The sequence below is a fragment of the Equus asinus genome, chromosome 13 (assembly GCF_041296235.1).
Source record: "Equus asinus isolate D_3611 breed Donkey chromosome 13, EquAss-T2T_v2, whole genome shotgun sequence".
Taxonomy (NCBI): Eukaryota; Metazoa; Chordata; class Mammalia; order Perissodactyla; family Equidae; genus Equus; species Equus asinus.
In genome coordinates, this window is record NC_091802.1 from 41,434,669 (window position 1) to 41,462,211 (window position 27,543).

At 43.3% G+C, this 27,543-nt stretch overlaps 1 protein-coding gene across 3 annotated transcripts; it reads right to left on the reverse strand.

Moving 5' to 3' along the window:
• Positions 1 to 483: 483 nt before the first annotated feature.
• DNAJC7 (DnaJ heat shock protein family (Hsp40) member C7) lies at positions 484 to 27,421 on the reverse strand. 3 transcript variants are annotated; one of them, XM_070483265.1, is made up of 15 exons: positions 26,614 to 26,869; positions 18,647 to 18,845; positions 15,854 to 15,942; positions 15,009 to 15,133; positions 14,503 to 14,616; positions 13,751 to 13,825; positions 10,205 to 10,323; positions 9,386 to 9,539; positions 8,695 to 8,859; positions 7,760 to 7,851; positions 4,262 to 4,335; positions 3,747 to 3,893; positions 3,363 to 3,515; positions 1,261 to 1,323; positions 484 to 818 (listed from the first exon to the last, which is right to left on the reverse strand). In XM_070483265.1, the coding sequence occupies exons 4-15, from the start codon at positions 15,129 to 15,131 to the stop codon at positions 781 to 783; spliced, it is 1,317 nt and encodes a 438-aa protein (XP_070339366.1). In that variant the 5' UTR covers positions 15,132 to 15,133; positions 15,854 to 15,942; positions 18,647 to 18,845; positions 26,614 to 26,869; the 3' UTR covers positions 484 to 780. The 3 variants fall into 3 exon arrangements, with proteins under 3 accessions (XP_070339366.1, XP_014689086.1, XP_014689087.1); XM_014833600.3 differs by having other exon boundaries at positions 18,807 to 18,845; positions 26,614 to 26,715; XM_014833601.3 differs by lacking the exon at positions 18,647 to 18,845 and having other exon boundaries at positions 26,614 to 27,421.
• Between the last annotated feature and the right edge of the window lie 122 nt (positions 27,422 to 27,543).

A 27,543-nucleotide genomic window follows, 5' to 3' on the forward strand; every position in this document is an offset into this window, starting at 1 on the left:
GAACTCCTAAAAAGTTTACTCACCACAAACACTAAGCTTAACCGGAACAGCATGACACACGCCACTGCTGCCTTCCCCAGCCTGCCTCCCATACAAAATCAGGAAGGTGGGATTTTTGTCCTTGTCTGCCTTTCCCTCAAGCCTGCACTGGCAACAGGAACTGTGAGAGTCTGTATAGACCTCCTGTGTTTACGTTAGTCCAGCCTGACACTTAGCACCCACCCATGCTCTGTGTGAGCTTTGGACACGCAGCTTCTAGTGATTTCTGGTGGCTTCCACCATAAAATGAGCATGTTTTCTGAACTCACCTCCCCATGACTGACATCAGGCACTCACATGCTAAATAGGTTTGGGAGAGGCAGCCAGCATTCCACCTACCCCGGGCTCTGGGTGCCCACATCAGCATCAGTTCCATGGTGGAGGCTCAGCTTTGGCCCCCGACTCTGGAGTGACACAAAGCAGCTACCAGAGCAAAGTGCCAGAAAGGGTCAAAACATTTTATTCTCTTAATTTTTTTTCTTTTTTAATAAAGTTAAACAGTAAAACAAAACTTCACAAGCTGCCTCCCTGTCCACCCCCCGCCTCCCTCCCCTACCCGCAGTCTTCGGCGCTGGCTCCCTTTCCTTCACCCCACTCACGCAGACACAGGGTATCCAACTGAGAAAACAAAACTGCTCTAAGTACATGGAGACATGATGAAGGGAGGAGGTGAACTGTGTCCACATTCAAGGTGAAACTGAGCAAGTCTGCATTTTCTGGGTTCTAGGTGGTTTCCTTTCATTAGCCAAATTGAAAAAAGAAGTTTCCTGGCCCAGATGCTGTGAGGGAAAAGAAGAGCCTGTTAGTTGGCTCTGTGGGTTTTCAAGGGAAGATCACTTTGCTCTGATTACGGAAAAGTCTTCAACGGCTGCTTCAAACTCAGAGAAAAACATCTACAGGTATCAAACGGCCTGGGCGAGCATGGTGTGTGTGTGTGGCTTCTAACACCTTCACTCTTGCAGAGAAACCCTGGTACTAGGCCGCTTAGAGACGCCTCCCTGAGCCTGCAGAGGTGTGACGCTAATGGTCTCAAGGCAGGGTGTGCCTGGGAGCCTCCCTTCCTCCATCCTCAGCACCACCTGAGTGGACAGATGCCCTGCTAGCCGAGAATTCAGCTGCCTCCACTCCTGGGTCCCTCTGACTCTCAAAGGGCTGCCTAACTGGGGAGTCGCTGCATCTGCTTGTGATCTGGGAACTCCCAAGGGCACCAGGCATACCCACCTTCAAAGCTGAAGCCCCCAGGACCACCGAAGAATGCCTTGAAGATATTGTTTGCATCAAAATCTGTGGAGCAAGGCAAGAAACAGGGAAGGGACAAAAAGGTGAAAAAATTAGTGTTTGGAGGGGAACTTATCATGACACTGAGAATGGGTCTCCAAAGCTTCCCCAGATATTATCACTTCCCTCCTTTCCCAAAATTTCAGAGACTAGGAGTGAGCAAATCTGCCCCACGCTATGCGAAACTCGCTACTTGATCCCACTCCTAGGATATCTCCCTTCTCCTTCCAAGTGCCAAAGGAAAGCTTTCTTTGTCTCAGTGCACTTTGCTGGCCCTTCTTCTCAACCAATGCCATTTGTACTTAGTGACACACTTTCCCCACACTCTTGTTTCCCTACAATACTGGGGCTGCTACTGAAAAGGCTAAAATTTATCACTTAAATGCTACCAAGAATAAATACAAGAATAAGACCTATGATTTACTGTATTTGTTTGATTCCATGCTCTGTCTAGACTGTATGCCAGAAAAAAACCTATGGTTTATTAAAGCACCTACCAGGTGCAAACCCTGGTGCTGGGTACACAGCAGACATATCATTTCATCCTAATAACAGTTTGTCAGGGTAAGTGTTATTCGCAATTTATACTCAACAAAACATAAGTAGGGAGCTCAAGTAACTTGCCCAAGATCACATGGCCAGTAAAAGCAGAACTGAAAACTCCCAACTCCTGTGTGACCCCAGAGCTGTGCTCTTTCACCAGGCCACAGCAGGTCTGATGTACCCAGCTAGGCCTGACTTCCTAAGCTGCACAGAAAGATTGACCTCAACCACCTGATCCCATAAGCACATTGTGTCCAAAAGTGAATTCCTCCTTGCCTGCTGATCTGCTCATCTTCCTGGGTCTCCTAGCTCACTGAATGGCCCTATCGAGTCAGCTGTGCCAAAGCCACTCTCAACTTAGTCCTTTCCCTCTCCCAACATATTCAAGAGCCAACTCCTGCTGAGTCTATCAGTCTCCCAACTGTGCTCTCCAGTCCCTTCCTAGCAACTGTGTCTTCCCACCATCTCTATCCTCCTCCCCTTCCAAACCACCTCTCCTCACTGTCATCACAAATATATTTCTAGAGCCTAAATTTGGTCCATAGCTCCCCTACTTAAAACCCTTCAACAGCCTTCCACTAAGTATAGCTCTTCTCAACTGCTAGGCGTTTATTATTATAAACCTAAGTTTTTAAAACACACACACACACACACACACACACAACCCTTGAACTGGAGAGGTCAGGATTATCTATATAACATCATCAATCTTGTTTTAAATTTCAATAGATGTTCTTAGTGGAAGAGAATGGCTGGCATTAGAGACCGTGGCCTGAGAACTGTGGCTAGTTTAGGCCTCTTTCACCACAGACTGAGCTCACAGCGAGCAATGACACTGATAGTTGTGCTTTACTTCATCCTGAGTCTTTCGGGAAAACCGAGTATGCGAGGGCTTACAGGACCGTGTGATGCACATAAATATCGGTCAGCACACCCTCTGCACTGGGGGACAAAGGAACTTCCAGCCAATAGGAAAAAGTCCATATTCCTTCCTCTAGCCCCTAAGGCTTTCTGAGGTCTGACCCAGCTACTTTCTGGCCTTGTCTCTCACCACCCCCTGCCTTGAGCACCTCTCTCCTCCCAGACTAAGCCCCTTGCAGCTCCCCAGGTGCTGTGCTTTTCTGCACTGCCAGGCCTTCCCTCACTTGTGCTCACCTCCTTGGCGCCCACTTGGCACCCTGGGCACCTGCTGCGCTTGACTGCACTCACCGGATCCTCCATCCATTAGAGCAGGGGTCAGGTTTGGCCTGTCGGCTGGAGTTTGCAAACCCCTAGACTGTGGGTTCCCAGAGGTCAGGGAACCGGTCTGATTCATCTTTGTTATTTCCAGTGCCCAATACAAAGCCTCACACATTACAGGTATTCATCAATGTGCACTTCACAATCACTGCGCTGATTTGTCACTGGCTGATTACACAGACTCTCCCTTTGGAGTGTCTCTAGAAAAAACTCTAACATTCCACAGCTGCCAGATTTATCCCAGGCTGTCCCAACCGACTCACCACCCATATTCATGCCCTCCTCATCCAGGTCCTGTCCACTGTCATAGCGAGTCTTTTTCTTGGGATCAGAGAGGATGGTAAAAGCTTCTCCAACTTCCTTAAACTTTTTCTCCTCCTCCTTCTGAACTTCGGCACTGGCTCCACTGTGCCGATCTAAAGGGAGGAGAGTACAGGAGAACTCATCTCAGTCTCAAAGCAAAGTTTAAGAGGAAGACCACTTTATGTCTGATTTTAGAATTTGGCGCTTCCCCTAATTTGGAAACTATGGAACTTAGCAATGCCTTATCCCCAGCTGAAGAGCCTCCCTGGGCTTTCGTTCTGGACTGAGTTTGGCAGTGAGCCAGCGTGCTCTTCCCACAGAGTCCCCTCGCCTGCCCGCTCTACCTGGATGGTGCATCAAGGCCCGTTTCCGATAAGCTTTCTTGATCTCATCCTCAGAGGCATTCTTGTCCACTCCTAGAATCTTGTAGTAATCTTTCCTCTTACTCTTCTTCAGTTCCAGCTGTGCATTTTTTAGGAGTTGTTTGTGTTCTAGAGGAAGACATCAAGCATCAATGGAAAAATCTGATTCTAGCTTCCCTTCCCAGGTCCCACATCAGATGCCTTGGAGGAAGAAGCCTTGTTAACCAGACTAGGGAGTTTTACGGTGTTTTCTTCTGGGGATTAAAAAAAAAATCTACTCATACTTAGGTTCCTCACATCAGCCTCATCACACAAGAGGAAGTGAAAGTGACGGGGACCAGAAAACAGCAGCCTCATCCTGCACTCAGGATCTCTGTTCACTCCTTCCTGGCTGCTGATCACATAAGCTCCACGTACAACTCTGATCCCTCAAAGTACTGTGTCTAGTTTTAGGGCCTGCAAGTAACATCACATAGTTCCCTGAGAAATTCCTTTACCTTTTGTTTTCTCTGTCTGATACACTTTTTCATAGTCCCGCACTGCTTCTTCATACTGTTCTGTGTCCATGTAACTGAAAAGGAAATACAGGGCAATACAGCAACATAAATACCAATGGCCTTCAGTATCACTCTAGGGGAAGAGGAATGGCTCAAGCAAGAGACACACACTTTCGGTTGAGATGCTTCACGAAACAGGAGTCCTTAAGGTAGCCATGAGAAAAAATTAACTACCAGTTCCTCAAGGAAAAAAAAGAGAGAGGTCTCATGCCACTTGCACTCAACCAGCAAAGTGATACTCTGCTCTGAGCAGAAAGCAAACCAAAGGAGAAAGTTCCTTCTGATTTCACACAGCCACCAAGAGGCATCTGGCCTGCCTTAGGAAGGCACTTACTTGATGTCTTGGAATTGAAACACACAAGAGAAAAATTATCAAGTTTGATAAATGGATATGGAAGAGCTTTGAAATCTGCAGTGCCAGAAACATGCAGGGCCAGCTCCAGTCCAGAGAAGAAGTGGGATTAGTGAGCCACTAGAAGGATCAAGTTCAAGGTGGTGGCGGCTGGCAAATGCTTCCATTAAGACCAATCAATCTGAGAGATGTAGGTAAGTGAGATTAAAGGAGACTAAACACAGGCTTGCTCCTGTTTCGACAGTGCAGAAGAAAGGAGGGGCCCTGACTAAGACAGGAGGAATCTAGCTTGACAGGCTGATTGCCAGACCTTTTAAGGGTCTCTTCCACAGAAGCAAAGTGGCATTTTTCACATCTTACTAAGCTCACTGGTGCCAAGACTGGCCTACCGATTGAACAGGGCTTCCTAGGTGAGTCCATGCTTCGTCAAATACTCCACTATATTTCCCACTACAGGTGGAATGCCATTCTCAGTGAGCCCCTGCTGTTGAAGCTCTTGGAGACTGACTCCAAATAATTTTTTACAGGTAGAAAAGCTCTGCTTATTTAGTGGCACTGCCACTATCTCTTTCATGTCTTCTTTTCAGCCGAACTGCTGCAAGAAGGGGTTCCAGAGACAGACACCACTAGCTTGGCAGTGGGAAGTGAGCATGCTGTGCAGCTAACTGCTGCACAACGAAGATTCAGTTTACTTCACTGTTACAACACAAGCCCATCTTCACAAATGCCACAGAGAGGCCAGGGCAGGGGGACTGCTACTGATGTGGCTAGCAAAAGAGAAGCCCAACGTCTTAGGCATCTCTGATTTTCTGAACATCTTGACTTACGACTTAAAAAAAATGGTGACAAAACCTATGCCCTGCAGACACAGGGTACAAATGCTACTAGAAGCTCAGAGAACCCATTTACAGGATGAAGTATAATATAAACTGAAGTAAAAGAAAATTGATAACTGATAGCCCTGGGTGTAGAATGATCTGACAAACAAGCAATCCTGATGAACTTTCCAGGACCATATGTAATGTAAAAAGCTGATATTACATGATTTGCATTTTTACCTCTTTTTTTTTTCAAATTAAAGGACATTCTTACATTTAATTTTTTTTTTAAAGTTGAAGAAAAAGAAAAGTAGAGCTTTAAGGAAGATGGGAAACTCTAGCCCATGATGGGAGATGTAGCAAAGATCTGGCATCTCCCCAACTTGAGGGGTAGGTTGAGGCCGACTGGGGCAGCAGTCAGGCCTCTGGGAGGCTTTGGTCTGAGCTAATCTCCAGTACCTCTTGTCAACCCCAGCTGCTTACAGGGACTGCTGCCAAGTTCTCAGCCAACTGTGCCAAACAGTGCACGCTGTCCCCTGTGGTGGGATCTCAAAGGCAGACCCATTCAGAGGACAGTTCTCTTTCTACCACAAAGATAAGGAGCTGTCTGATCAAAGCAATTCTTGATTTTTGTTTATTGTACTTATACGATGAAAATAATCCTCCATCCCATTATCCTCCTAACAAATCAATTTTCTGTTCTCTCCTCATTCCCTGTTCAAACATTGCAGAGTATTCTGTTGAGTGATACAGTATCATGTAACTAGACATACAGGTGGATTCTCCTTTTTTGCTATTACAAATAAAACTGCAGTGAACACGTATAGAGCATTTTGTGTCTATTAAAATAAATCTTTGGCTGGGTCAAAGGTACTCTTTTGTTTTCCAAAGCTTCTACTTTTGTCTGCCAGTGGTTTGTGAAGATGAGATGACTAACAGTCTCACAGAATCTATAATATAATTCTGTGTATGTTTCTGTTTGACAGACTTAGTCATCTATTTAGAAATTCACTGACAAAAAAAAGTACTGCACACAGTAGCGATTATCCTATTTTTTTCTTCCTGAGAAAATATTCCCTGAGCTAACATCTGTTGCCAATCTTCCTCTTTTTGCTTGAGGAAGAATCACCCTGAGCTGACATCCGGGCCTATCTTCCTCTATTTTATATGTGGATCGCCACCACAGCATGGCTGCTGACAAGTGGCGTAGGTCCGCATCTGGGAACCAAACCCAGGCCACAGCAGCAGAGTGAGCCGAACTTAACCATTAGGCCATGGGGCTGGCCCCACAATTATCATATTTTTAAAAATGTGGACAATTTGGGGAAAACTAAATGGGAGGTAGGACACATTCTGCACCACTGACAAGACTGAGGAGCTTAAAGAACTACAGGCTCGTCAGGCATCAGTAACAGCACCTGTTCCTTAGATATGACATTTTATAATGTTACAGATCGAGTGTTAGAGATCGGTATACAACAAATAGGTCTTCCTTTAGGAACTTTAAAGACAGGAGGTTTTTCTCTGTCGGGGAAATAATCTGAAAAAAGAATGATGGATTTTTGAGAGGGGTCTCTCCTAGCCTTTGCTAATGTTCCTGTCTGGAGAAAGAGAGTCTAGTGGGTCCAAGAAAGAAGAAGTATGCTGGGGAGCACCTTGACTCTGAAGGCAAATCTGGGCACTAGAGGCAGGCATATCCTGGGGCTCAGAAATCACCTAGTGAGATGGGGGTACTGCAAAAGGGGGTTCTTTACACGGCTTGGAAGCTGAACCACATTAAATCTCTTCTAACCTCAAGGACTGTCTTTCCTAACCCAGAGCAAACTGGATAAGCACAAGTGTCTCCAAGAGATTTTATTTCTTCCTCTTCCAAGCGCCATACATTCATTCAACAAAACATTTATTGAGTGAGCACCTACTGTGTGCCAAGCACTGTGCCAAGTTAGAGCAAAGTGTACAACACAAAATAAAATCTCCAAAGGAAATGGATTTAAACTTTAACAAAAGGAATTTGGGTCAGGCATCAGAGGAAACTTACTGACCGTGAGGGGCGTAAGACACAGGCATGGGAGACTGAGGGAGCTTGTGCAATCTCCTCCGCTGGAGGTCTATAAAGATAGTCTAGGGCTGGAACAATCCCACCTAGAGGCAGGGGGAAGGACCAAATGACCTCACAACATCCCTGGGTCTGCTTCATCATCCATAATACAATTCCCCTGGCAGGCCAGCAGCAACTCCCTCTTCCCCCGACCCACCAGAGGCACTTACCACTGAGCTCTTCTCAAGTAGGCTTTTATGTAAGTGTCATCGAGCTTCACTGCATTTGTGCAGTCTTCTATTGCATCATCTAGTTTCCTAAGCTTCAGGAGAGAGAGAGCAGTCATACTTCACATCTTTGGTGATTGAGGGAGCCCAGAAGCTGTGAGCATGGCTTCAAAATTCTAAGAGGATCAGTCATGCTGGCCCCCTAACTATCACACTCATTCTTGGTCACTGGGGAGGCCAGTATCTCACAGGACTAAGGATATTAAATTTGAAACGGGTTTCCTGTCTAAGTGATGGAAGCCAGGCACACCTATCTGCAAGGATAAACCACCTCTACCACTCCAGGTCAGTGCCCAACCATGATACGGAAATAGTAAGGGTGGTTCCTGCCCTCCACTCTTCCAGAGGCCAACTAGAAGGATCAGAATTACTGTGATTTTTAACTATAGAACTCTGCAAGCGGGCAAGGAGCCTACTCTTTTGTTTCTTATGGTGTAAAGGACCACAAGGGCACACAGGCCACTTTCAACTGAGCATGGTGACAATCGGTTATGCTGGAGAAAAAAACTAAGCCTCCCTCATGCTCTCATTTCCTCCAAATCACTCCTAAAAAAGAAATAATCACTTGCTTAGACAAAAAGACTATTTGCTTAAAAAATTATCCCCAAAACTCTAGCTGTTCTCTTACTGGAGGAAAGGGACCTTGAGGTAGAATGAGTGGGAATATCTTTCCAAATTGTCCCCCAAGTGTCCCTAAATTCCATAGGAAAGATAAAAGTTTGACTCTCAGAAGGAAGTTCCTAACAAGCTGAGATATTAACCAAAACGACTTTTTCTCCTGTCTTCTGGTTTACCCTGATTGGGCAGCTTTCCCAAGACCTCTCTGATGTCTCTTAAAAATAGCTCCACAGGCCCCAAGACCCAGACCAAGTGCTTACCTTGGAATTAACCGTACCCCGATTACAGTAGAGTTTAGCATTTGTTTTTATATTGTTGGGGTCTATCCCCAGGGCTTCTGTGTACAGTTCATATGCTAGCTTGTAATTTCCTTCTTTAAAGGCTTTATTCCCATCTTCCTTCTTTGCTTTAAGTGCTTTGGCGTTCTACAGAGAAAAGCAAGGGAGGTCAGTTCACATCCAGAGCCTCAGACCACTGCACGGAGAGGCCAGAGGCTGTTTGCAATTTCTGAGATTCCAGTAGTTTAGCATCACACAGCCTCCCACCCCACCCCACCACCTAAGCTATTTGTTCCTCACTGGTGCTTCCTACAGAGTGGACAGGGGAAACCAAGATTTACAAAAGAATACCAGTGAGACCTGTGTTACCCAGAGTTTACCTCCACTCCCTAGGATAAGCATTACTATCTTTTCTTCACTGAAGGAAGAAAAAAAGAAAAGAAAACACACTTAGATATTAAAAAGAAAGATTTGACCCTATCTGATCACATTTACCTTTCAGGCAAATAAAAGTAGTCTTGAAATCATTTCTAAGGAAAGGACCGAGCATCCTGGCAAGGCAGGAAGAGGAGGCATCACGTTCCTTGTGATTCTAAAACCCTCCATTCTAACTCTCTTAAAGGCTCAAAAAGGAAGCTTTCTTTCCCACCCAGATCTGGTGCCTAGAACTTACTCTGCAAGCAACACAGGCCTTCTCGTGGTCAGGAGCCATCCTGAGAGCCTGTACAAAAAACTGAACCGCCTTCTCAATACAATCTTCATAATAAAGGCAAAGCCCTCGTACATACAGAGCATCTGCATTGGTGGAATCCATTCGTAAAATGTCACTGCAATAGCCAGAAAGGGGCACATTTAGCTGTGGGTTGATCTCCCCATCACTACTAACCTGTGGCCAGGTTTTTTCTTGACCATGTATCTAGTATGGAAAGTATCCAAAGGTAGAAAGATTCCCAAGAACTCTTCCCAAAATAAATCACCTATATTTAACATACTTCTTGTGTCTCACAATCTTCATTAGAACAGAGGTTGGCAAACTATAGCCGACAGGGCCAAATCCTGCCTGCCACCAGTTTCTGGAAATAAAATTTTAATGAAACCAAGCCACATTGTTAATATATCTATTATCTATGGCTGCTTTTGCACTATAATGGCAGAGTTGAATAGTTGCAACAGAGACCATATGGCCTGCAAAGCCAAAAATATTTACTATCTGGACCTTTACAGAGTTTGCAAACCCCTGGAATAGAAAGAAAAGGACATTTAAAAACAAAAAAACAAAATAATTCACACATCTGTTCTTTCACATACAGCTCAAGTTCCTACTATACTATACAAATCCAGTCTAACCTTTGGCTTTAAGTCCTAGGAAGGTCTATCAGCCCTACCTGGCCCACCTACAGGACATATGGTAGCTCTGGTTGTAGAGAGCCCCCAGACAGCATTCGTCCAGTGGTATCTGGCATTTCAATGCAGAACTGGCCTGACTTCATACCTGGCCACAGACTGTGCTTCTGGATAACGACCCAGCATTGCTAAACATTCTGCTTTGAGGATTTTGAAGCGATGGCAGGCAGGGGCAAATTCTAGGGCACGGTCCATGCAGAAAACAACCTATTTGAGGAAGAAAAGCAAATAAGGTTCTTCAGCCAGGATTCTAGAAACGTCTTTAGTTTGGTCACAGGTAAAAGAGGGATTCAAAGGAAAGTAAAATCAGAGTTTAAAAACATACCTAATTCATTTGATTAAACCACTGAAATGAGAGCAGTTGATCCAGATGAGAATGATGACAGCAAACATTTACTGAGTACTTTATGTATCAACCCATTCAATGCTCGTGACAATTTTATGACGTAGGTAATATTATTACCCTTCTTTTACTGATGAGAAAACTAAAGCACAGAGATCAAGTAATTTGTTCAAGGTCACCAAAAGTAGTAAGTAACAGAAACAGCAATTATCTTAGACGCTAAGACTCCAAGGCCTCTAACCTTAATCACCATGCTAAGCTGCCTCCACAGAGAATCATATCCATAGGAACTGTGATCAAAACTCACCCTGCTAGTGCAGAAATACTGCTATTTGCTACTTTGCATAATTCATCATGCTTAGCCTATTAAGACATGGAATACCAAAAATAACCTAGTATGAATCATTGCTCTCTATGTCACTCAAAGTGCTCACAGTTCCCTCCTTCCTGTGCCACAAGCCTCACATCTCACTGACTACCCTGCTGGCCATTCTTCCATTTCTGTTTTAGTACAGAAATATACCAATGAAATAGTTCATTTTAATGGGTTCTAAATAGACCGTATCAGATTACTATACCCAACATGTTGCTACACAAACCAAAAGCCAAGTATCTCTCTCTCTCTCTCACACACACAGTTGGGATTAGTTCAATCTTTCAGTTTCATAAAGGCTCTCCATATATTTCCATTTTCTCTTTTCAGAAGTTTGTTCTTTGAGCTCTCATTTTTGGTTTAGCTGCTATTTCTGGGAGATCCCTGCTGAATCATATTCTTCTCTAAGAATAACTAACTCAAAGGAGAAATATGGAGTTCAGGAACATCCATTCCCTCTGAGAATCTGGCCATGGCAATCAGAAAAAGAGAAAGTCTGAAAACTGAGAAGCAGTTTATAACTCAAATTCCATCAACAGGAGACTGGTTAGTTAAGGCAGACACTCACATAATGGATACTATGTGGCTCTAAAATAGAGGGAAGACGTTCTTCCAAGGTCTGTTAAATGGAAAAAAGCAAGGTACAAAACTACATATAGGATATTACCTTTCACGCAAAAAAAAAAAAAAAGAAAATTAAAAATCTATATTTGTATTTGCTTATATATGTAGAACAAAACTGTGGAAAGAAACAGAAGAAACACAAACGGTGGTTACCTTAGGCGCTAAGAACTAGGCAGATGAAGATCAAGTTTGGGGCAACACTTACCACTGAGTATTTGCTTATACTTTCTACCTTTTGAACCAGAAAAAGCACTTATTTGAACATTTAAATGTGAAAATATGAGGAAACAAGTAAACAGCATGAGCGGTTCTACTGGGAAGACTTTCTGCAGTCCCGACAGAGCAATGGGAGGGACGCCTCTCCTTCAACGGCACACGTTACTATCCTGGAAGTTCTAAGGACAACATGAAAATTCAGGTATAATGTAAAGTCAAGGTGCTAATTTTCCCCCTTAAATGGGAAAAGAAGGGGATGGGGGGGCAGCAGTCAGTCAAAATGTAAGCAGCCACACCCTGCTGCCTTCCCAGCATTCTGTACGGAGATGGTTCTGCTCAGCGTCGGGGGGTAGCAGTTGGAGGCTCAGTGCTTCACTTCCCACCCCCCACCTCCCCATGACTAGGGACAGCTGCAGGCAAAGAAGATCTTTGTTTCTTCCAAGTTCATCTGCTTCCCCTGCCAGGATCATAATTCTTCATTTGTGACATCACCATGAGCTACAGTGGGGGGGCTGGGATGTCACAAACAGAGGATTCTGTCACAAACTGGGGATTCTGGCTCCAGAGTGGGCAAGAGAGAAAAGAAACCCAAAAGACCGTCTTTGGAGACAAAGCTTTTGCCTGTGTAAACCTCAGAAAACAGGACAGGAGGCAGAATTGCTTTTCAAACACACACACACAAAAGAAACTTATGAATCACACTACAAAGACACTGTACTTATTAAAACCAATGGACAGAAGAGGGATGCTAATAAGTTAATGCTGGGACTCTGCATAAGCTAATCAGATATATTTATTACCAAATAAATGACCTTCACAGTGTGTGACTTCAGAATGATTTTTAATTACATCCTTTTATCAAACATTTATTGAGCACCTGCTACAGAAAGCACTGACCAAATTCCCACCTATGAAGTGACAACTCCATTCCCTGGATGGTACTCACAAACTTCTTTTAAATGATCCTAAATATCGATCCTAATCAGTGCTTTTTAGGGGCCATTCACCTCGCCTTTTGAAACTCTAGCGAAAGATACTTCCAAGTACCATCTAAAGAAAGGAGTTAGGAATTACAGAGATGAGGCATAACCACAAGATCTAGAAAGATACCTAGAACTTTTATACCTTTCTCATGTTTCAGATTTGTCAACCCTTTTGGCATGTAAATTTTCATGAACTATCACACAGCTCCATAAAGCAGAGTAGTAAGCTTCTGCAGAAAGGCCCAATATCAAAAGGGTAGGGACGAAAGGTTACATATGCTATTCAAAAACGTAAAAGGGGCCTCTCTCCATTTTAGATTTACAGCTCCATCCTGTATGCATAAAGCAGGAGTCAAAATTAGCTCTCGTTATTCAAATAAAAATGGATTATCCAAATCCAATATTTAATTCCAACTGGCTTTTTCTCTATTAACTGGCACACTTTTACACCACTATCTTACATTAAAAACAGGAACAAACTCAAGTAAACTCATTTTGCTTTTTTATCATAAAGTCAAATATAACTACGAAAATAAGTTAGCAAAAAAAATTTAAATGCTAGCAAGGATATAGAACAACAGGAACTCTCATTCACTGGTGGCGGGAATGCAAACTGGTACAGCCACTTTGGAAGACAGTTTGGCAGTTTCTTGCAAAACTAAACATACTCCCACCATATGGATCCATTAATCGCACTTCTTGGTATCTACCCAAAAGAGGTAAAAACTTACATCCACACAAAAACCTGCACATGAATGTTTATAGCAGTTTTATTCATAACTGCCAAAAACTTGGTTGTAACAAATGTACCTCTGGTGGGGCATGTTGACAAAGGAGGAGGCTAAGCATGTGTGGGGGCAGGGGATATATGGGAAATTTCTGTACCTTCCTCTCAATTTTGCTGTGAACCCAAAACTGTTCTAAAAAAGAAATTATACAGTCTTAAAAAAAAAGAGAGAAAGAACAGTCAAATTGAAGTGATAATTCACTAGTCTATTGCCCCTCTTAATTATCGTGTGTGCGCACACACACCCACCCAGAAAATAGGACTGTGTGAGAAAGGGTAGATGAGATTTCCTCATGGTCGTACTTTACCTTCCGAAAATCCCGCTTCTCAAAATCCGTCTCTGCTATTTTCTCATATTCTATGACTGCATTAGCATTCTTGAACTATACCAGAAAATCAGATAGGAAAAGTTTTAATAATAAAAAAAAAAAGTTGTAGATTCAACAACCACAAAAGTCAACAAGACTTCAGTGAATTTTTTACTTCAAGAAAATTAGAACCACAGACTTTTCACAAACCAAGTTGGTAAAGATGCAGTCAAGACTCCTTAACAGAAAGGTTAAGGCCCAGCTTTCACCCTCAGTTTGAACTTAAAGTCAGGAATACAAGCATCATACCTTGATATATACAAAATAAAGGTAAGGCACCATCAGGGATTGAACAGAAGTTTTAAGATTCTCACTAAAATGCATCCAGAGGTTAACTGGGTGTATATGGAGATGGAACTAAAACATGTTTTGCCTGCTACCAATTTAATCAGAATTTGAATTTACTTAAATTCTTTAACTTCATTTAAATCAGTTCCTTGAAGCATCTGCCTATCCACCCAGCCATCTCAGAAACCCTCCAGTTTTCACAGATTTCTAAAGCTATAAATCATATTCAAAACCCTTTTACAGATAAGGAAGCAGAGGCTCAGAGTCTATGAAACTTGCCTACACTCACCCAGGTGTGGCTTGCAGCAGAAGTGAGACCAGATCTCAGTTATGACTCTCAGGGCGCTATTCTTTCCCAATATACTACACTGCCTCTTTGGATACAAACAGGGTTAGACACATACCTCTTGTTGTGCCTGAGCATTTTTGTGATCCAGTTCTAGGGCTCTCTGGAAACTGCGACATGCTGCCATGGCATTCCCTAAAGATAGGTGGCATTTGCCCTCTCGTAGATGCCCCTATAAAAACAAACATGAAGAGGGAAGAAAAGGAGCATGATTGGCTAAGCAGAGAGAAATCAACAGCAGCCACAAACATCCACACAAAACCAACGTGGGAGGAAAACGACCAGAGCAATGGTTCTCAAGCAGGGCTGATTCTGCCTTCCGTGGGACAGTTAGCAATGTTAGAAACATTTCTGGTTGTCACAACTGACAAAGGAGGGGGTGCTACTGCTATCTAGTGGCTGAAGGCCAGGGATACTGCTAAACATCCTACAATGCACAGGATAGCCCCCCACAACAAAGAATTATCTAGCCCCAAATGTCAATAGCGTCACGATGGACACACCCTGGGCTAGAAGAACTCAACAGCAGCAACTGAGTCCTCCCCAAACAGCCCCATTACATACCCGGACGAAACTGTCATCCAACCTCACTGACTGCTGTGCATCTCCAAGAGCTTCCCGGAACCTTCCAAGCATCATCAAGGTGGCTGCCCGATTTCCATAATAGCTAGCATTTTTAGGACACATATCTACAGTAAAGGGAGAAGAATGTAAAACAAAGTTTAGCATGGGTCACTGCTTTAAAAACTCCAGGGCCATCTCCCTCAGAACTCTATCAAGGCAATCAAACTATAACAGGAATGCTGACACACTCTTCAAAATGCCATGGCTAAATTTTTGACTACCTGTGAAAATGGACAGCAGCAATGGTGCAACCAACTTAAAAAGAAAATAAGTTATTAAAAAATTATTTATACTTAGCTTTAAAGTACACTGATTATCTTTCGGGGGGGAGTCAGCACCCTTGTCTTAATGAATTGTGTTTTTATATAGTAAGATATGAAATGTATTTGCATTTGTTGATTTGGGGGGTGCGGAGCCCGTAAGCAAGTTAGGTGAGAAAAACGCTGACATGGGATTGAAATATCCTGGCAAATTGAGCATGGAGGTAACTAAGACTTGATAAAATTTACACAGACCATTTTCTAGGATAGTAAATGAATTGGAAATGGATTTAGGTGGGTATCTTTTTGCCATAACATCTAGAATTTCTGGAATTGCCTTTAATTTGCCAAAAGAAGAACTACCCACTTGGGCTAGAAAAGTAATTCCTCATGAAGTCATTAAGCCTGAAGGAGTTCACAGAGTAACAGTTATCAACCCACCAGGCAAAAGGCTACTTCTTAGAGAGGAGCTATTTATAATAGTATTTGGCAAATTATTTTCCAGCATAAGCACTAGGTCCTCACCTATGGCTTTTGTATAATAGTTATAAGCTTCATTGTAATCTTTCTTGGCATAGTATGCATTTCCTTGTTCCTTGAAAGACTCTGCTTCCCTGGAAAGGAAAGAGAAAGAGAATCATGTTACTTGACCTAGGGCACAACCTCTGTAATGTCATGGGAGCAATCTTTGGTCTAGAGCCCCTGGCACACTGAGCTAAAAGTTAGTGTGATACGTGAAAGAATTTATACATTTGTTCAATGGGCTGATGGACCAAAAGGAGGTTCTAATGAAAGAATCCAAGTTCTTCAGATGCTATTTTTTGTCACTTAGATATATTCAAACTAAAACAAGGAAACCTCTCTCATGCTGCCTGCCTTGCCATTCCCGCCTCTAGTCATTCCCCTTAGGACAGGCAAATTTACACATTCTCTCACAGAAACTAATCTTTATATTTATCTCCTTTCCATTGTGGCACAACTGCTGCCACTTTAGCAAACTTACAAAAAACTGGCTACAGGTAATTCCATTCAGGGACAACTGATTTCTCAATGTGAAATGGGTCACATTCTTAGAGTTTTGATGATTTATTCTCCTGAAAAGTGGCTCATGCATTTGTCACTGGAAGGACAAGCAGAGCAAAAGCAGGCAGCAAAGGAGTTAAAAGCACAGCATATTGGTGTTTAAGATGAAGGACAGGGTTGAGTGACAGCAGAGACCAAGAAGTTGAATGACAGGGACATACAAGGTATAGGCTGCCAGTGCCATGCTCTAAGAAGTACCCATCTACTGGTGTTCCCTCTGCCCATCAAGTCTAGGTGGGTACTTAACGCCCCCTCTGCCATCCCTGTAGTACCCTGTATAACCACCGAGAGGGTAATATCAGAATTTTTGTCCTACCCCAAGATCCATTTCTTGAAGCCGTGCCATTCAACAAATTATACTTTCCAAAAGGAACAATGTTATATAACTGAGAATTATATTCCTGACCAAAGAACTAGAATCAAAACAGACAAGGTTTTAAAAGAACAACAAACCAGTAACTTCTATCAAAGATATCCCAAATCATTCTTCTGACCAGCTTGAGTGACAAAGATAATTCTTTACCAAAATCAATACTGCAATGTATTTTTAATATAGGGAAGAATCTCTGTTTCTTTTCCTGTCCTCCACACATGCAAATAACCCAGTTCAAGGGCTCCCTGAAGTGAGGACAGAAGTACATAGTTCTTAACCTTGGCAATAGTATGGGAGTCTACAGCTTGATTCTATGGACATCAGCATTGGGGAGATTGGTGATTTATTTACTTACATATTTTAAACTACAAACCGGCAAAACCACCTTCCTTTTATTTAGGTGATCTCCCTTTCCACTTTTCATCACTGTCCTGACAAGCCCTACTAACACCAAAAGGCTGCTAGAAGAAAGGAGAAGGAAAATGGGAATAACCTATACATGGTGACAGATTTGAACTGTGATGGATATAAATCTGCTTGAGTAATTTTATTATACCAACTGTCACAATGCTGTAAACAGACCACCTGCTATTAGAAGTCCTCAAGAAGAATCCCTCAACTGCAAGACTTATGGGACCAACTGCAGTCTTTCTACATGGTGTACACCATCCTATAACTCTAAGCAAAGCATTATAAAACCCATGAGGAGCCTATCCTTTAAGAGTAGACGTGCCAAGAGATTTGAAGAAAGGGCTTCCCCAACACTGGATTTCAGAAGTTGAGTCAAATTCCTGTAAAGAAAAGGAGTAGTAAATTCAAAGGAAATAGCAGGCCCAAACGGCACCTGAGAAGATCTAGTCTTCTCTTGTTGGCTGGTGACTAAGAATACACAAATCCTTGAGGAAAACCAACAAACGCTGTCAGCAGCATAAGGCTTGTTAGTTAAAGGTGAAACGATCTGTAGAGCTACTGACAGGTGCCCTTTCTTTCCTGAAACACTAACCCCCAGGGAAGCAAGTGAGTTCAGCACTGGCTTCTAGCAAATATGCAAAGGATGATTTCTGTGGAAGATTAGTAATAATTATTGAGGCCAGGTACTTTCCATGCATTATCTTCTTACCAGGTGAGTTTCATGCTTGCCATTTTTCAAAGGAGGAAATTAAGGCATAGAGGTTAAAAACTGGCTTATGGTCAGGATGTTGACCCACACCTGTCGATTCCAAAGCTTCTTTACTTTCTACTCTGCTAAGTAAGCTTTCTAATGCTCACTTCTAGCTTTGCCTAAGACTTTAAAAATTAATCTGTACTGCTAGTAACAAGACATAGGCAATGAATATGAATTTCTTTAAACTAAGACACAAAACAGCCCCAGAATAAAATCCAACTCAAAAACGACAATCTGGATTTAAATAGCTATATGACATTCCTAACAATTAGTCATAGAGCAAGGCTCCTTTCTCTTTAAGATGCAAGACCTAGTGAACTGGACTTTGCCTCCCCCAAGAAATGCATTTCATTTAGTAAATGGTGAGTAGATTCCATTCTAGAGCAAACAAAGCGAGTAATGTAGAGTCAGCCCACAGCAGAAAGAACAAGAATTGTGTTGTGACAAGTTACCATGTTTTTAACCTCACTGCACAGCATCAGGCCAGAATTAGCTATTCCCACACAACTGCCTCATGAAAAAGGACTTATTTTCATAGAAACATGGTTGATTAACAGCTGCCTAAACAATGGGCACTTAGTGCTTTTAGAGTGAATGCTTATTTTTTGCCTCCAGGTCCAATGCCCAAAGTGGAGTCCCTCCTTCATTCTGAACCTCCCCACCAGATAGAAGACAAGCTTTAACCAATGGGCCTGACCCTGAGAGACCAGCCGAGGAAAGAGTGGATCTTTGGAATCCAGCATGGCAGCAGCAAGAACTGAACAAGGCTGCATCAGGAACAATTCCAGGGTCAAATCCATTCAAGTCCTGCCCTGGGAGTCTGAGAAAGGGCTGAAGCTTGTTCAAGTTGCCCTTACAGCAAAGGGACTGAAGGATGAGATGTCAAAGGCGTGGGACTGGAAAAGAAGGAGAAGAGCTGGTTAACACTGGAATTGAGGGCAATCTGGCGGTGGCATGTGTCACTCCACTCACTGCCAGGGTCAATTCATCTGATAACCAAGTGAGGTTATAACAGGTAGCTACTAAAACACATCAGTACTGAGAAAGGAAGAATTAGGATTAACTGGGTTCACCTGGACCACCTAAAAAAAGGAAAAGATTCCAAAATGGACTAAATTAAACGACAGATTATTTTCTATGACCATAAAATAAAATTCAGACTAAACCCTGAAATATAATACCACAGCAAAATATAGACTTGGCCATGACTGACTTGATGGGACTATTAACAGCTACACTCTAGTGCTTTTTCAGATTTTCAAAGCATTCCCCTTGAAGATCTCCACAATGCCCTTCTGAAGTGGTTATGGTGATACATGTCCTCGAACACAGGAAGAGTCAGTGAAGCACCCAAGGTGGCTGCACAGGTTTTCTAATTCCTAGAGTCCTATGTTTTTTTCCACTAGCTCCTGTTAGTGTTAAGCTTTTTAGATTAAAACTAATTTATCCAGTTTCCCACCCAATCCTTGAGTCAACTCTAAACAGAATAAGCTTTATCTCTCTGATTTACCAAGAGATGTTGGGAATGACTCCACCTCCACCAAACCAGCCCTTTCACTTTAATAGCAAGCAACAAATTCCTGTGAAAATAGCTACCTAAAAGTTTTCAAAAAACTCTGTTCTCTTTGGATGTATGATGGGAAGGTCTTCCACAACATGGTCAGTGCTGGAGGGCTGGCAGCAGCCTTCTCTCAGACAGAAGTAAGGAGAAGACATTCCCCTCCTGGTCTGCTTTGCTATTTTAAAATGTCTTTATTTTCAGAAATAACCTCATTAATCAGAAAACTGCAGCTCTGAAAATCTGGTCTTCTAGACTACGTGTTAAAAATCTATACATCCTCCAATCAGGGAGTTACATTCCCTCTCTCCTAATTTACTACTCATTCATCACAGACGCTAATTACTCCAACAAACACTGCTAAGGGAATCATTCGGTATCACACAGGTCTTAGCAGGGCTCAGCATCATGTGACCAAATCAGACAACCTGGGCTTAAGATCACCAGCCAACTTTGCACATTTACAGCTCAGCTAAATTAAAAACACATTAAAACACCACAGCTGACACCGCAATGTGCCCCAAATTAGATGCCCTATAAAAATTTCCATTTTCTCTCTAAAGACTTCCAAGTCGTACACTTGAGCAAGACCTTTGCCTTAGGCCAACTAGTCTATCTTTTAGCAATTACAGAGGTATTCAAAAACTTTAGTCAGCTTTCACTAATGCAGGACTTACTGGGTGGTAGTTTTTAAAACATGCTCAACATGGCTGGGTTCTCTGTGGAACTGCTTCACATATCACATATTTGCAGATTATTAAAATAGGGATGAGATGCTGCATTGTTTGTCAGTATCACTTTAAGCTTTATTCTACCTCAGTGCAGGAAAAATAAAGACCAGTATGGGTTCACTATTCTGCAACATTTGTAACCTAGGAAATGCTGATTAGGTTTTTCATGACAAAAAAACAAATACCACACTGCTTTTATTTATTTCAAGTATTTGGCTAGAATAATATATTTTTAATAAAGTTCAGCTCTTCCAATAGTATTAATAGTTTAAACCAAAACAGATGCAGCAGCTTGAATGAGGTCTTTTTTTCGTTTTCTTGATGCATTTTGCTACTTCTGTGTGGAAGACAAATCATCTAGCTTTGCTAAAATTACAAATCAGGATAAAATGATTTCTTTTGTTAGAGGAGAGGAGTGTTTAGGAGCCTCTGATTTTGGAGAATAATTTTATTGGCAAGAACTTCAGAAAAATAAATCTTTTCTTTTTTCACCCTCAGGCTATTAACAATAATACTTTATACTGCCAATGAGTTAAATATCCTTTATGCTTTCCTATTATTTTTACTACTTTCAAAATGTCATCCTTACTCTATGATTGTTGCACCTATTTCTTTTATTCAGTCAAATTTACTAGTTGCCCGTTGATCTAGAAATGTCCTCCACCCTTCAGAATTTAAGGGATCTTGGCCAGTTTCAGAGCAAAAATTCCTCCCTCCTTCCCACAGTCCAAGACCTCTTGTCCCCAAAGGCACGTCGCAGGGCCTGTTTCATGTGGTACCCTCTCTGACTTTCATGAGAGAATAAAGTAAAAGGTGCCCAGGAGCCTAACTTTTATTCTACCTTACCAAATACATATTATTCTTTTTTTCTTTTTTATCTTCTAACTAATCTAAGGATGAAATGACAATTTAAGTTTCACATAGATAGGTGGAAGCCATATATGACTTGGAACAATTCCACAGATTGAGTGCTTGCTAAATGCAAGGTACTGTATGCTGAGTGCAAATAAAGGCTTTATAATGGTCCAGAGAAAACAGAGGGTGGGCTCTGCTACCTGTTGGTAACGGTGGGCTACCCAGCTTCCTTTATCCAATTTCCTATATAACAGACAGCTGCACTTTCACATAAAGCACAACTGAAGCACCTGCTCTCTCCCCAAAAACAGGGAAGGCAAGGAAGATGAAAACTTACTAACATACCAGTTTGAATTGTTCTCTGGCTGGACATTCAGGGGGAAGCTCAACAGGGGTAGATCCCGAAGGGACTGAGAGGCACCAAGTGGAGTCACAGATACAGTCTACACAAGGCAGTAGCACTCTCTACTGCTCAAGGAGGGAAGGACACCAGGCAGCATGCTGGAACTGGCTACGTCTTTCTTACTCAATGGAGACAGCAAGCAAGCAAGCAACCAACCAATTTGGCCAGAAATCCCATCACTGCATGCAGAAAGATATTCACATGGAAATACCCACTTCAGCTGTGAGTTATAAACTTATGCTAGATCCTTAAATGGGAGGTGTCACAATCTGTGTTATCTACCTGACCTTCATTTACCCCTGGGGAGAAGACACCCAGCCACAAAGCTGCTCTGAGAGACAAGCTTCCGTGAAGCCACTCCGAGACACCAGTCACTGGCTTTTCAGCATGGGCCAGAGGCTTGTTTGCATAATGTATCCCCAGACTCACCATTTTCTGTGCCTTGGTTCCCCATTTTGTGAAATCTCCCACAACCCTTATGAGGATACTATAAAAAATCTAGCACCCATCAAAAATCTAGAACTGAGGAACTACAATTAAGAAAAAGGCTGCTTTCTGAGTGCTTTTTTGGGGGGAGGGGGGTGGAGATGAGAGCCAGAGTGGCGAGTCTGGATTGTCAACTGATATTTTGCTTCTAAAGTTCTCTTGAGTCCTTAGTTCAATGGGTGGTTGACTACCACCAGAGCAAGTTGTCCAAGGAAGAACTCTGAGGACAGAAACTCCGAGAATAAGAGAGGGTCTTGCTTGCCTCGCACTCCCTCCCCAAAAGTTTAATATTAGAATCAGAAGAGATGGTTAACACTTTGCTTATGACAGTATGGCCTTCTCACACAAGCTTTAAGTCACATGCCAATAGAATATTAGGTCTCAGAATCAGACTTTGAAAGTGAAATATTCCTCATCATATTACCATTCTCAAAAGCATCAACCTCATATCCCCGCCAATGGTGGGGTAAAACATAGTAACTGCCATTTTGATCTGGTTGGGGAAGAAAAAAATTGTCAATCCAATAAAACAAACAGGCTATTGGAACAACTAGCACTCTGAATCCTGCTCTCACTGCTGAAATTTGGACAGTTTAAAAGAATACCTGGAACGACCTCTAAGTAACTTCCACATCACTCAGCACTGGAGGAAGGGGACCAAACATTAGTGGAGTAAGGGAGAAATGGGCTCTCAGAGGGACTTTGCATCAGACCACAAGGCATCTAGGCAGCCGCTGGCCATTGTTCTCCAATCTTCTAAAGTCCTAGAGAAAGAAAGCAAAGGCAAGCGCCCAGTACTCAACTTTTAAAAACTTTTAAAATACTAGCTTGAATGGCTAAACTAATCCCTCATTGGCTGGAATGTACAATAAGGCTGGGCTTTAAGCCAATCAGAGCTCTGGTCGTTGGGAATGGACTAGACACTAGAGCAACTGCCACTCACTTGGCCCAACATTTTATTAACATTGCTCAATTTACCTCACTCTGGATAACACGTAGATCTGAATTAAAGCAGCAAAGAACAGAGAGACCCTTCTTCTATACTCTACCTTTCTCCAGTAATGATTATTTAACAATTTTGCCACTTAACATCAGGATTCAATTAATTTGCTGGTAGTCAGGATTCTGTATTCCTAGGTTTATTCCTTCCTTATCCGTGATTTTTCTGGCCCATCTCCCATTTCTTCATCTCTGACCCCACAGTTAAAGTATACCAAAATGAAAATGAAGGCTGAGAGCAGTGTTTCTCAATGATTTGGCCTTAAGGTCAAAGATGAATTTCCATTCAGCTTGCAGGCTTACTGAATGTCTAGATGCCTGCCCTGGAACTTTAAGAGAAAGTTCAGGGGGACAAATGCCTAAGAATTTAAAACAGGGTGAGGAAAAAGAGTGGGGAAAGCCATCTCCACAAGCTTTTCAATTAAGGCTACAAATTCCAAAGCTTCCCAAGAAGCTGCAGGAAACAAGTAGCAACTACAGCAGACCCTGGAACACAGATTCAGCGTTCAGTGCTACCCACCAACATGGATAGAGAAATAAAAGGCAAAATCCACAAAGAGTTTATAATAGCTAGGTACTAACAAAGGGCCTACTAATTACTGTTCTTGCTCACATCCATCAGGAAAACAGATATAGAGAAGTTAAGATTATCAGTCAAGGAATCGGATAAGGATGTCCTGGTTCCTTAGTCTATGGCTCCCATTGGTTCTTCAAGGCCTCATTGTCCAGTCATGCCAGCTATATGCTGTGACACAAGTGCTTCCTCTATTGATGAACAACTTGAAATCCTTCAATTTTACCATAAGAAAGACTACCTATGGAGACCAAGCTGCCCCCCAGCCCAGGAGAGTGACCAGAGAGCCTTCACTCAAGACAAGTATTCACATATTAGATAAAGCAATCAGCAACTTCCCGGGAAAATGTGAGGCCTTAAATTAGCTGATATGTAAAACTTCTGAAATTTAGCCCTCTGGCTCCCAAGTAGCTTTATCTGTTCTGGTGGGCAAAGAGAAATAATCTTCATGTACAGAACCCTGATCTATTTTGGAGTGCCAACTAATACATCTTTTATTTTAGCCTCTCAGCTGCTATGGGGGAAAAAGAACTTTGTCAAAGTGACAGGCAAAAAAAATTGAAGTCCATTTCTTTTCTCTCTAGAGATTCTAAAGCTAAGGAAATAAAACATGGAGCTATTTAAAATGCTGCAACCATGATGTCCAGTGTCTTGAAAGCTCCTCTCATTTTGCCTCCTGTGGGACTGTAACAATTTAGCAGCAGGAGCAGGATGTCCTTGAGCCAACATGCAAGGAAGGAAGGACTCCATGCTGGACTTCACAAAAACAACCCAAGAGACTCATCAACTCCCGTGTCCCCAAGTGAACTGGTAGTCGGACTGTAACAAGAGACATGAACTTGGCCAAATGACTAACCAAGGCAGAGAGTAAAGGGCACTTGTAAAGGATGTTCCTATCCCTGCCCTTTGCCACAGCTACATGGGAGGACCCCAAGATAAGTGTGAAATGTACCACCACCTTCCTCCAAGACTTTCAAATCCCCCACTCCATTTTCAGCATTGGAAAACTATAGGTAAACGAAGCTTTTCTTAGTAACAGATCCCAATGTTTACCCTCCTAAGGATGCCTTATATGGCAGAAAGTCAAACTGATTTTTATTTCACTACATTTTCCTTTTGCTTTGCTCACACCTAACTGGTAGATGATAAACATCTATGTTTTATTATGTCTAGAAGAGATCTGTATAAATATGTCTACATAATACGTCACATATAAATATGTCATATAAGTCTATTTGGTAACAATGCATTTTTTCAGTTAAATTTAGTTATTTTTTCTTGGTGGCAGACAAACAATTGTGCATTTTACAATCAATGACATCTTAAATTCCATGAAATAAGGCACTTAACATAAGTCAACACTCTCCTCCATTTTGTTGAACTGCTACCAAATACCATATATTTTTGTGTAACGTGCTCACACTACAGCATCACCTATTTTATGTTTTTTAATCTATCTTCAGGTTCATTTACTACAGTTCTATGATAAGAATATTCTCCAAGGCTGTAATTTTTTTTTTTTTAAGGAAAAGGATTTACTTTAAGATAGAGGGCTTTGAAGTGAAACTCAAATTAGGGACAGTCCTACTTCAGAGATTTATAACGGATGAGTTTTTTTTAAAAAATTACATATAGCCCAAGTCCCTATGTATAGCACAAAGAACCACAGAACTCCTTCCAAAGTAAATCCTTACAATTAATTTAAGCTCTGTGTTGAGATCTTTGTTTCCCATTCTGCAGTTCCTTAATGATGCTGATGACGTTAACTCTAAATACGTGGAAAGAACTAGGAATGATGTAAAAACTCAAAACTAAGAAGAGAGAGACTAGACTCTGATATCCTGACTTCTCTGATATCCCAGGGACCTATTACACTTTGTCCAGCCTCTCAGCTCCCAACAGGTCAAGGAACCTGGAACACTGGCTGCAGTCACTACCCTTAAGCTTGATAACCATTCATTCTGCTTCAATGAGTACCTCGTATTTCTGGCCTGAATAGTAAAAACCCTCAGAATCTTGATTTCAGATCTCATGTACTAATTCTACATCACCACCTCAATCACCCAGACTGAAGCCATAATTGGCTTGGTATAATGATACGAAATATATGGAAAGGAGACTGAGGAAATTGTAGTCAGTTACTTTGCAGTTGATAAAAAAAAAAAAAAAGGGCTCCAAGCTTCCAAAATCTGCTTGCTAATTCTGCTTCAGGATTAGAATAAGTATGACTACCCACAACTGTGTTCCAACCCCACTTCCAACAACCTGCCTTAGCTACAGCCAGAATCCAGAGTGTTCTCGAAAAACACTCACTCAGCAGCTCCCTTGGCTAGTCCGGACTGGCAAACTCGAGCCACTGCGGCTGCATAGCAGTGCCAACAGCGCCCAAGCAGCTGCCCTCCTCCTTGCTCCTCACTTAAGAAAGAACAGTCCTGGAAGAACGAGGAGCTTAGGAAGGAAGACGGAGGAAGGGTTTGACGTGTAGAGCATGAAACAAGCCCCTCACTCTTCCTTCTTTCTCTATCATCTTCGACTTCTGGCGTAACCGGGGGCGGGGAGGGCGACCAGGTCAATAATGGACACACAATCACCTCGGACCCAGACTAGTGCTCGCTGGGGTATAATTTCGGAGGGAAGGGGGTGAGGAGAGCACGGGCTTCGGAAACGTAAACTGCTGATAACAACGCACAGAAGTTAACAAGAGAGGGCGGGGGTCGGGGGCGATGTAAGGAAGTCGTCATCGTCGCCGCGCAGCCTCCCCCACCCCGCCACAGACCTCTCAGAGCCCCTCAGGGAACTAGCTTCCCTAGTCAGGACGACCTTCCTCTCTGCTGGGGAACAAGGCTGTGCCTCAGCTCCCCACCCAGGCGGAAGCGGGAGGGGAGGGCCGACCTCCGAGAGCGCCCCTTCAGGGGGTCCATCCGGACTTGATCTCAGATGGGGGGACGCGGAGGGCGGGGCATCGCCTCCACACCTAGGGGCTGTATCATGGCAGGGACGGGTTTCCCGGAGCCACGGAGCAGAAGCTAGCCCCTTCCACTACCCTACCACCCGTTACCTCTTCGCTTCTTCGTCGTGGAGAAGCTCTGGCTCGGTCGCCGCCATTACCACATCGCACCCCGCGGCAGCCGCCATCTTACCGCCGGGACCAGAGAGCCGAGTGGAAGGCAGACGGTGAAGAGCACTTCCGGTCGGAGCATCGAGCAGCTCAGCGGCGCTGCGCCCAGAGGGGCTCCCTCGAGCCCGTCTACCAACGAGAGGCTCCGCTTGGGGCCAGAGCGGCCTTCCGCCCCCGGAGGTCCACGGTGGTCTCCGCGCCGGGGCGGGGGCGCAGGGACGGTTCCTGTGCGTAGGGGGCGCCACTTTACCCGTGGGTCGGTACAGGGGGGATGTCGCCTCTCTAGGTTTTGGCTTTCCTCAGTATTTCAAGAGCTTCGTTGCCATAGCAACTTCCAATCCTAGAGAATCTCCTGTAAGGTTCAGGGGAGTCTGAGTTGGGTGGGGACCCAGTGACCCAGGACTCTGGAAGGAAAAAGCGCCCGGACTACTGCCTTCCCGACCTTGAAGTGTGTCCACAGCTTCCTCCCGGGAAAGGCAAGAAGAGACACTTTGAGCCCAGTTCCCCCGCGTCCATCGGCCCCTGGAAGCCCTGCCCAACCAAGCCAGGGGAACGCAGGGCGTCTTCATCCCGCGCCTTTCATCCCCTCCGGATCTCCAAGCACCAACTGGTTCATCACCCTAATGACGCTGACCCCTTTATGAGGCTGCTTTCATGTCAGCTGCCTGGGAGTGCCAACTCAGCATTAAGGCTAGGGAGGGTGGCACGGCGCCCCAGACCCTGCCCTGGAGTTTATAAGGCAGCTCACGGGGTGAGGTCCCTGCCCCAGTGTCCCTCGTTCTCCCATCCCTCGTATAAACTACCTGCTCAGCACGCTGGTCTTGCCGAATGCAGTCTGGATTGGGAACTCAGAGGGCAAGGACACAGCCT